A 10,425-nucleotide genomic window follows, 5' to 3' on the forward strand; every position below is an offset into this window, starting at 1 on the left:
ATGTTGACCCCATTGTGGATTTGGGTAAACTCTTTTGTATTCTATTTGCTTAACTAATGCAAAGTAGTGTTTTTTTGGACAAAAAAAGAGTCAAATAAAAGCATTGAGTTAAACAGGGGTATTGGTAAGTTGAAAAGATAATGAAAGTATTGAATTAACTTGTCTGTATGACCACAACGAACATAGAAGATCCTTGTGGACTCAAATATACATAGTTTTTATTAAACATATATGACCGCAAACATAGAAGGTCCTCTTGACTCAAAATATATGTACATTATATATGTTAAAACCGACTCAAATATACATTTTAACATATATACGACCGCGAACATAATAGAAGATTTTCCGAACTCCCAAAACATATGTAATAACCATGTGGAACACTAGCGTGCCACCCCTCCTACATGAAGAAGAGGCATATATAGCTTGTTTCCTCCCTAGAACCAATGGTTCTGCCTCCCCTCTTCCTTCCGTTCCTTCCTCTTGCTCTTGCTCTTACTAGGAATGGTGGCCTCTGGTTCCACAGCTTGGCCAGGCAAGATAACCGCCTCTCTTTGGCTCTCAAAGAACTTTCGTACATGCTCCACCGGTATATTGAACGAGGATGCCAACATGTCAGGTCTCAAAGCTCGCATTACCGAATTTGAACCTGTATATATAATGTAACCAACCAAAAATAAATTTTTAAGATGATTTATTTAAGGTTCCATGGAATTTTTGGCATGGAGATGACAGATCTATAAAATTTGAGAGACACGAAGATAATACCTGCGAGGAATTGTGGTCGGTTGGGACGTGAGGAGGTTGTGAAACCTATGAACTCAAGGGGCCCACCTCGAGAGGCGACTTGGGACATTGGATAATTCCTGGGGATGTAGAAGACCACCCCCTCACTCACATCCTCCGTGGCAGCGAGGCTTCCGTTCGGATATACCACGTGGATCTCTCCGCTCCCCTTGGTCACTATCGCGATCTCCATGGCCCTTGAATTCCAATGGGGGGCCAAAACAGCTCCCTGGTTTTGTGGGGTATAGGGAACCATTCAAAGACCAAGAATACACAAAAATCATACCCAAAATAGAACCACCCACATGAAGAAGACCACATACATAAGAAACCATTAAGGATTGCCTAATGCCACTATCATAAAGACCATATGTTTACATAAGGTCCCACTACGAATGCATTGCATATAGATGCATGACAATATGGAGATCATGTCCTATGCATAAAAACACATGAAGACCATATCATCTGACATATGTATGTATGTATAAGGTCACACTATGCATGCATCAATGATATGATGATGCTTTCATCCTTACTGCTTTCAGCTTGACTGTGAATATCCCCTTGTTCACTTTCTTGAGGAGATGGAAATCATTTTCATCTGCAGCAGCAGTGGACCCGAAATCATTGCTGAAATCTGGGCTCTTCTTCAATATGTTATATGGCTCATACTTCTCTTCTTCACCGAAGACTCGCAGCAGTCGGATGTATTTATACGCATCACTTAGTGCATTCCCAAGCACGGGAGATCTGTGCTCTGATTCATGGCTCTCCGGAGCCATGGGGAAGATGATGGGCCCTTCCTTTTGTGACCTCAACACATCCTCAAGGTCAGAAGAAGATACCTATTTTGCCAAGGAACAAGGAAGATTAAAAAAACCACCATTTCCTTTGTTACAAAAAGTGAGATGTGGTGTGTGAATGGAATGATGAGAATTTTGAGTATATATATATTTAATGTGTATTTTGGCAGCCATATTACATTGAATGATGTTGCGATCAAGCCCTTGTCGAAGCCCGATAATACTGATTTAGGGTCTTTCCCTCCAGCTACAAAGAATCTCTGTTTGTAATCAAAAAAATATGATACCTTTCAGAAGAAGAAAAAAAAACCATAGCCGTAACTAAAATACCCTAGCCTTAAACTAGGAGACACTCAGAACTAGTAACAACAACAACATATAATGAGAGAATATGTTTAAAACCAAATAGCAAATGACACTTTTGAACAGACCCTAGCCTTAAAACTAAACGAGAGAGACCATATTCTTACATGGAATGATGTCTGCTGCTCCTGCAAATCGTTGTCTTCTCCTTCTTCTTCTTCGGAATGGGAATGAGGAGCAGCATAGGATGATGTCTTCCTGCTACTACTCCTACTACTACTACTACTCTTTAAGTCATGGATGCTGAAGACCTGGAACCTTTGGCCCTCATCAATGTTTTCGTAATGGAAGACAGTGCCACTCTCTATGGCGTAGCTATCTCCTTCCTCCATGTCCATCTCTCGGAGCTCGTCCCCATCAATCCATGAAAACCGCCCTCTCCCTGTATGCCATCCATCCATCCATCCATCCATAGGGTGAGATCCATCTTCATGTTAATCCTCATATAGCTTCCAACATGTATATATAATATACGATTACCTTTGTAGACCACAAACAGACGATCTGTGTCCGTGTAGTGGGGTAGCAGCAGGGCTTTGGGCTCCAGGCTCAGGAACCCTAATGCAACCCCGTTCTGCAAAAGGATCCTCGATTCTCTATCACCATCGCTACTTGACAGCGGAAGCACACGCATCTCGCCTGCCTCTGTCTTGATGACTCGGACGGAACGATCCAGTACAAACCTCTGACCACCTCTACTTTCTTCATCATCTTCTTCTCCTTCCTTCAAGTACTCTTCTTCGTCTTCTCCTCTTTCCCCCTTCCTATCACCATATCTATCTGACCCTGCAGTAGTGCGCTCATGCTCATATTCCGAGGGCCGACGACGATCACCATAATTAGGCGGAAGATCTGCATCCAATGGTGATGTCGATGATGATGATGTGATCATCGTGGATGAAGGCGATGATGATGATGATGATGATGATGATGATGATGATGATGATGATGAAGAAGTAGTTGTTTCATGGGCATTGATGCTTAAGGAGGTGCAACAACATAAGAAGGCAACGAGAATCATGAGCAGAGAGGAGAACAGCACAAACAGCTTCCGATGGTTGGCAGTGGGGCAAACAGGGATGATGGAGGGAGCCATGGCTGCTTGTCTGGAGGTGGATGAAGATGAAGATGAATGTACAGAGAATTAAATATGAGGATTGATCGCTACACAGACATGTATACATGTACATATGTATATGTATATATATACATATAAATCATCATACACAGTGACGGAGAGAGAGAGAGAGAGAGATGGAATGCATGAGAGACAAGTGTGTATGATTTGATAGGAGGGAGCCAAAAGAATATGCTATGTTGCATAGTTTAAAGTTTTGAAATGAATGGGGTACTCTTTTTGGAGATTATTTTCATGTACATAATAGGATTTTCATGGGGCAATTCCTATTCAACTCCGATCAATGACTTAAGTGTTGCCTTTTGACGGCTAACATTGCCTGTCGTGAGAACGGTATTCCAAAAAAATTATCCGTCAAATGACGATTTGTCAAAAAAATTTGCCCTTCAAAAAGTAAATACATCGAATATTTGTACTAAACAATATATTATACCTTTCTATCCTTTGCATCTTTCCAAATTTCATATACATGATCCCATTTTATTTCTTCAATGTGTGCCCCATTCAATGAGACTCACATTAAATCATCTAAATGCTAGCACTGTTTTGTGTGAGAGAGGGTTCTCTAAGCAAAATCTCATCAAAGAGATGAAAAGAAATCGATTGAATATAGAATGGAATAACCAAAGTAGCATGCCATAATTTCATCAAATGAGGGAAACTATCTTGCCAATCCTTCATTTTGCAAAACATACGCCTAGCTTCATGCATAGTATAGCCTTCACAATTTCAACTTAAAGTGTCAACAAACCTATAGAGTTCCATTTCACAAACCTTTGCATCATGTAAATTTTGAAGACATGCATTGACATCGACATTTGGTTGTAAGTGAGAAATCAAAAATCCCAACCATGTATTTGCTTTACTATCCCTAATCACATCATCATCTGCATAATGGCATGGGCTGAATAAATTTGTTGCATTGAAGAGGCTTAAGTCAGGGAACCTTGCATTTAGTCCATCAATAATCTTTTGCACATAATTTTGAGTTAGTTTAATACAACTTTCAAGTGATCCATCTATATAAATGGTCTCATTCCCTTAGATTTTGCAATATTGGGATTCGTGTCATTGTGACTTGTTTTATCAATATTAGAGAGAGAGAGAGAGAGAAACAAACAAAAGAGAGGAATGGGCTGAAAATAAAAGAAGCCCTAAGTTTATTTTCAAACTATGAATATGTTCGGGCACTTCTTCTCCTTTATCATGTCACATAACATATGTTTACGCATTTATCTTTCTCAAATAAAACTATATGTAGCCTATAAATTGTAATTTGCAACTACTAATACATGTATTATTGTTTTGGCCTTAGCAAAATTTGACAGTATTAACAAATTTTAAACCTTCATTTTTACGTTTTTATAAAATATATGCTCGTCAAGATTGACGGTTTCATTTTCAAATTAACCTTCATATACGGTTAAATTTGCCAAAAACGGCCGTCAAAAGGCAACACAGCCGATCATTACCATATTTATCCTACATAATTATTATATCAATATGGTTTCCTACATCTATTACCTAATCATTGTAACCATAATTATGTTGGATATGATATTATCTTGCATAACTAAACCCTAATGGACATTTTATACACAAGGCCCTAATGATGCATACAACGTCGTGTACACACGTTTATGTGCATGGGTTCACACACCTAACTCAATCCAAAGTGAATGGTGGCAAGACAATGGTTTTCGTCAATCCAATCATTGCTTGATTTGTTTTTTACATACATTCAAAGAGGTTGACACAATTTGATGTTTAAATAATCAAATTGGGCCTTACGTAGACCACAACTACCTAGCCCAATTCTATATAAATGTCTTGGAATCTTGAGTTCAAGATAAGAGATTGTGTTGATAAATACTACATCAAATATTTGAAGTAAAAGCATTCCTAGCACACCTTTTGTTCACGCATTTTTGGAAATCTGGTTTCATGATTACTTTTGGATAATGATATTGAATCAACATAATAAGATTAACAAGGTCATATTGTGTTTACTTTTTATTGATAATGAATCTTATATAAAATAATATAAAAAGGTCATATTCTTGAGAGAACACTTTTGGAGAAGAATTTTTTAGTGGTAGAACTTTTTGAAAGAGCTTTCATAGTTGTTTTGAACAACTTAATAGGAAAGACATTTACGGCAGCTTCTAGAGGAGGAAAGAAGAGAAAAAGAGGGGGCAATCATGATTCGTGGAATAAGCCGAGTGAAGTTAGGAGGTTGTCATATTGATGTTAGCAAACTCGACCACAATGAAAGACAATCTCGAGTGGGATTTGTGCCAAATTCGATTTGGGTAATTCTTTTATTGTATAGGTATTGTTTCATGTAGCAAAAAAATTGTTATCTCTCATATTCTCTAAAACCTTGCTAAAGTTTGTAACTTATTTATCATCACCTTTCCCAAAGATGTGAACGTTGTCAAACATATGTTATTGGAATTTGGAGTCACAATCATATTTTTTATTTTACGAGAGACATTGTGAATCCTGATTATTTCATGGCTCACCATTGAAAATACTGTTCTCAACCATTTTTGCCAACAAGGAGAATTAGAACATTATAAGGATAAAATGCTCAATCATATTTTTAATCTTATGAGAGACATTGTGAATCCTGATTATTTCATGGCTCACCATTGAAAATATTGTTCTCAACCACTTTGCTAACAAGGAGAATTTGAACATTACAATGATAAAATGCTCAAACTCCAAGGTCTATTTTAAAAACTTGATATACCATACTTGATATGAATATGTTCAACACAATTTAAACTGTGTAAGACATGGGCAAAACTTTTGGTGAACAAGCATTGCATGAACTTCTTAATTTGCAATGAGCTTTCCTGTACAAAGTCGGGCCTTTAAAAGTAATCCATGATTGTGGATAGCCCACTTGGGAGCTTCAAACTCAATCTTCAAGCATTACAACTTAGCCCCATGTCATTCTTTGCATCATAATTGAACAAACTCTTGTTAAGTATCTTAATGAACTTGTTCCATTACAAAGGCCCACTACAAGTGCAAAGTAACAATGTATGTGTAGGATTTACAAGTACCCAAAACATTCAAGCGCATGCATTCCCAAGATAAAATGATTGGTCTTACAGCCCAACAAGTTTGAATCAATATTTTAGGCTAATCTTTGCAGTAATAACCCACAAGTTGATGGAATTTCATATTTCAATCTTCAATCAAGTAATTACACATAATTCAAGCAATTTTGAATTGATCAGCTACGAAAGTCCGCCCCACCAGAGTGTAAAAATCCCACTAAATACAGTTATAATGAATGCCTTTTCAATAAATAAAGGCTCAGAGCCTGATGAACCTCAAAGAGAATATGTTTTTGTGTAAACACCAACAAAGAAACCTTGAGACATGGAGAGGACAACACAAGGAATCTAATTGCATGGCTAGAAGACAAAGTATGCTATCACCACATAAAGATCACACAAGCATTTCACTACAATGTGTCACTTGCCAAAAATTCATCTCATCATAAAAATTCATTTTCGATTCTCATACCAAAAATGCCACTTGCCCCAACATCTTTTCCTTGGTACAATATTCCTATTTCACGTTACCATGATCCTCTAATTCCGCCAGGTGTATTCCATATGCTATAGGCTAATCACCATTCATACATTGTTGTTTTCACTTTTCAAACTTCGATTACAAAGGCACTTTTATTATTCCTTAAATAATTCATAACACGGATACTACCACATGCATCATTATACATACTGGTCACATCCACCGGTAGTTCCAAAACATGTAAATAACAGAACTCAGAAAGTGCTTTCTATATTAAACTTTGGAGGATAATATTGGCTCCCTGGGATTCAGGTGAGAGAAAATGCAAAGATTGAATCACAGAAGATTAACGTCGATCACATAATGAATGATCAGCAGACAAACTACATTCATGATTCAAATCCCCTAATGGTGAATATTTATTTCACAAGAAGCTCAAATTGAGATATGATGGAATACCATACTAATTTATCATGATTCAAATGCATCGATCATAAATGCTAAGAGACCCAAGTTTATCTAATATTAAGTTGTATATAACCATACTTCATTAAAGTATCGTAATGCTCAGACATTCCTGATGTCAAAATACGGTCCTTTGGAGTAAAATCAAATTTTAAGTTAATTACAAAATAGTCATGCAACCTGATTTATGTGTTGATCTCAACCCATTGCATACTTCTGGGTCCAGTTCCTCGCAGTGGATTCATATTTCGCTCTATCAGTTTTGTACATTTGAGCTATCTCCGGAACAAGCGGATCATCAGGATTTGGGTCAGTGAGTAATGAGCAAATGGATAGAAGAACCTGCCAAATTTTGACGCATCAAGTTAAGCAACACAAACATATTACATAGTGCAAAACTCCTGACAGCCCCTTGCATTTTTTTCTTTATTCCCCCCAAATGCTCCTATGGTTTTCTTATCTCCCAAATAACCCTGCTCAACCGCCCAAAAGAAAGAAAAAATCATCATTGAATGGATCAAATAGCAGATACAATTGAAAAAATGGGGATGGATTGACCACATAACTGCTCGAGAGGGATTGAGCTGAAGACATTTGGGAAATAATAAGAACTCTGAAGCATTTGGGGAAATAAACTACAAAACAAATAAGGAATATTTTCCACCTTTGAGATTGTAAGAGCTGGACTCCACTGCTCCTTCAAGATATCCAAACATATACTTCCATTACTATTGATGTTTGGATGGAAAACTTTTGTCCTGAAAGCAACCTGCAAAAAGGCCATTTCCTCCAATGCATATATCAGAATGCTACTATCAGAGTTATTATGTAATTAAGGACTAGCAGAATCAGTGAGTGTATTGAAATTGTGGGACGTCGCATGATTAATAGCATCTACAACAACAGACGAGCATACCCTCCGATGCATATATCAGGATGCTACTATAAGAATTATTATTATTTAACTATGACCAGCAGAATTAGTCCGTGTATTAAAGTTGTGGGATGTGGCATGATTAATAGCACCCATCAACAAAAGATGTTAAGAGCACAAGTTTGAAACTTATAATGTGAAACCTCACAATTACACCATTACCAATCAATCCGTAAAAAAATTATATCCTCTGATGCATGTATCAGAATCTAGAAGAATCAGTCAGTGGATTAAACTTGTGAGATGTGGCATGATTAATAGCATCCACAACAATGAAAGTTGTCAAGTGAACAACACGTTTAAAACGTATAATGTCAAACCTCACAATTATACAACTGATGAGAAACCTGCAAAAAGATCATATCCAAATATGCATGTATAAGAATGCTACTCTCTGAATTATTATTGATCTATGGCTAGTAGAATCAGTGACAGTATTAAATTTGTGGAATGTGGCATGATTCATAGCATCCACAACAATGAAAGGTGTGAAGAGCACAACAGTTACAATGTCAAACCTCACATTTATACAATTACCGAGAAACTCATGAGACGTTCTAGCAAATGTTTAAAACTGTTCAATGAAGTTCACAAAAGTAACTTTAGTATTCATGAATAAACTACCAAACTAATGTGATTCTCCATTACGCCGACAAGTATTATATTAATCAAAACAAGTCTAACTCAGTATATCCTTCATCAATGATTCTTCAGCCACATAATTTATGGTAAAATACTTTCATCCATGAACCTTCAGCCAGATAGTGTATCATAAAAAGCTTTCATCCACGATCATCTACCCAGAACACATATAGTAAAAAGAGTACCTTAGGAGGTTTGAAAGGATAATCAGGAGGAAAATGAATTGTAACCAGAAAAACTCCTCCTGCATAAGGACTATCCACAGGCCCCATGATTGTGGCTTGCCAATGGAACATATCTTCAGCTACTGGCCCTGCCACAAAGACAAATATTGGGAACTTTCAACATACAGACATAGAATTTGAGAATTTTTAACATATGCAAAAGGAGGTACAAGTAGTTTGGCACGTCCCAACATACAAAAGACAATAGAATTGATAAATTTCCACACACACACAATAAAGAAAAGTTTGGCGTTTATTTTAACATACAAAAAGACAAGTTTAGACAATCTTCAAACATTCCAAGAAAAAAAATATTGACGACATAAAAAGGACAAAGTTTGCCAAGTTCTAGGGCAAAGATTAGGTGGCTCTGGACATAAACATACAAAGATTGAACCACTTCCTTCATACAAAGGACAACATTTTGGAGCTTTAGGACAAAGATTAGGTTCATTCTCATGTACAAGAGATAAGTTGGCAGCTTTAGGGCAAAGATTAGTCCCACATATAGACAGAGATTAGGTTCATTTTCAACAACAATGCAAAAGACCAGGCAAGTTGCAGTCGAGATTAGGCTCACTTTCAACACAAAATGGACAAAGTTTGAGGACTTCAGAACAAATGTTAGGACCGCTTTCCACATGACATGGGCAAAGTTTGAAGTTTCGAGCAGAGATTACGCCCACTTTCGAATTTTGAATTTTTGAAGGAAATATGTTAGCAACATATAAAGGACTACGATTGAACATACAAGGGGAACATTTTTGCGAGCTGTAGGATAAAGATTAGGTCTATTTTCAATATACAATGTAAAAAATTTGTCAACTTCAGGACAAAACAAAGATTGGGTTCACTTTCAACATACAGAGAACAATGCTCGTTACAAATATTAGGCCCACTTTCAACATAAAGAAGACCTGGAAAGAGGAACAAAAACTTGGTCCCATGGAAGCAGAAAAGAATAAGCAAACGAGTATAAAGACGCAGAAGTCCGAGAAACCCTTAGAATGCGCAGGGATACTGATTGGAGGAAGGTGCAGGAAGCTAAGAAACCATGAAGGCAGTACAGATTTTCCACGGATCGAGCAAAAAGGAAGGCACTGCAAGAGGTGGAAGGGAATTACCTGCACTGCAAGAGGTAGGGGGATCCTTCTGCAGATCCTTGAGCTCCTTGAGGATCCTCTTAGAAGCCATGAAAGAAAGGTACAGGATTTCTTCGACTTTCTGTCTCTCAGTCTCACTGGGCAGCCGTATACTTCTCGAGAGAGAGGGAGGAAGTGGTGAGAACTCTTCCAGTCTCCGTCTGTGTCTCTGTGTCTGTCTGTCTGTCTCTCTCTCACACACATATGTACATATATATATATATATGTATATACATATATATACATTCATACAGTACATACATATATGATATACTCTACTCTACTCTACTCTACTCTACTCTACTCTACTCTACTCTGCTTTGCTTTGCTTTGCTTTACCCTACGGTTCCCTACCTACATACTCCACCAC

At 37.4% G+C, this 10,425-nt stretch overlaps 2 protein-coding genes across 2 annotated transcripts; both read right to left on the reverse strand.

Moving 5' to 3' along the window:
- Positions 1-212: 212 nt before the first annotated feature.
- LOC147853091 (vicilin-like seed storage protein At2g28490) lies at positions 213-3,115 on the reverse strand. The gene is made up of 6 exons (XM_087333247.1): positions 2,439-3,115; positions 2,066-2,340; positions 1,775-1,855; positions 1,329-1,637; positions 772-1,018; positions 213-652 (listed from the first exon to the last, which is right to left on the reverse strand). Exons 1-6 carry the CDS (start codon positions 3,052-3,054, stop codon positions 441-443), a joined length of 1,740 nt encoding a protein of 579 aa, XP_087189373.1. The 5' UTR covers positions 3,055-3,115; the 3' UTR covers positions 213-440.
- Positions 3,116-7,153: 4,038 nt separating this feature from the next.
- LOC147853092 (ubiquitin-conjugating enzyme E2 8-like) lies at positions 7,154-10,175 on the reverse strand. Its single transcript, XM_087333116.1, has 4 exons — positions 10,038-10,175; positions 8,875-9,002; positions 7,778-7,882; positions 7,154-7,455 (listed from the first exon to the last, which is right to left on the reverse strand). Exons 1-4 carry the CDS (start codon positions 10,105-10,107, stop codon positions 7,312-7,314), a joined length of 447 nt encoding a protein of 148 aa, XP_087189242.1. The 5' UTR covers positions 10,108-10,175; the 3' UTR covers positions 7,154-7,311.
- Between the last annotated feature and the right edge of the window lie 250 nt (positions 10,176-10,425).

This window comes from Azolla caroliniana, unplaced genomic scaffold (assembly GCF_043228905.1).
Source record: "Azolla caroliniana isolate FFs.n. ecotype wild unplaced genomic scaffold, voAzoCaro1.0.p SCAF_17, whole genome shotgun sequence".
NCBI lineage: Eukaryota > Viridiplantae > Streptophyta > Polypodiopsida > Salviniales > Salviniaceae > Azolla > Azolla caroliniana.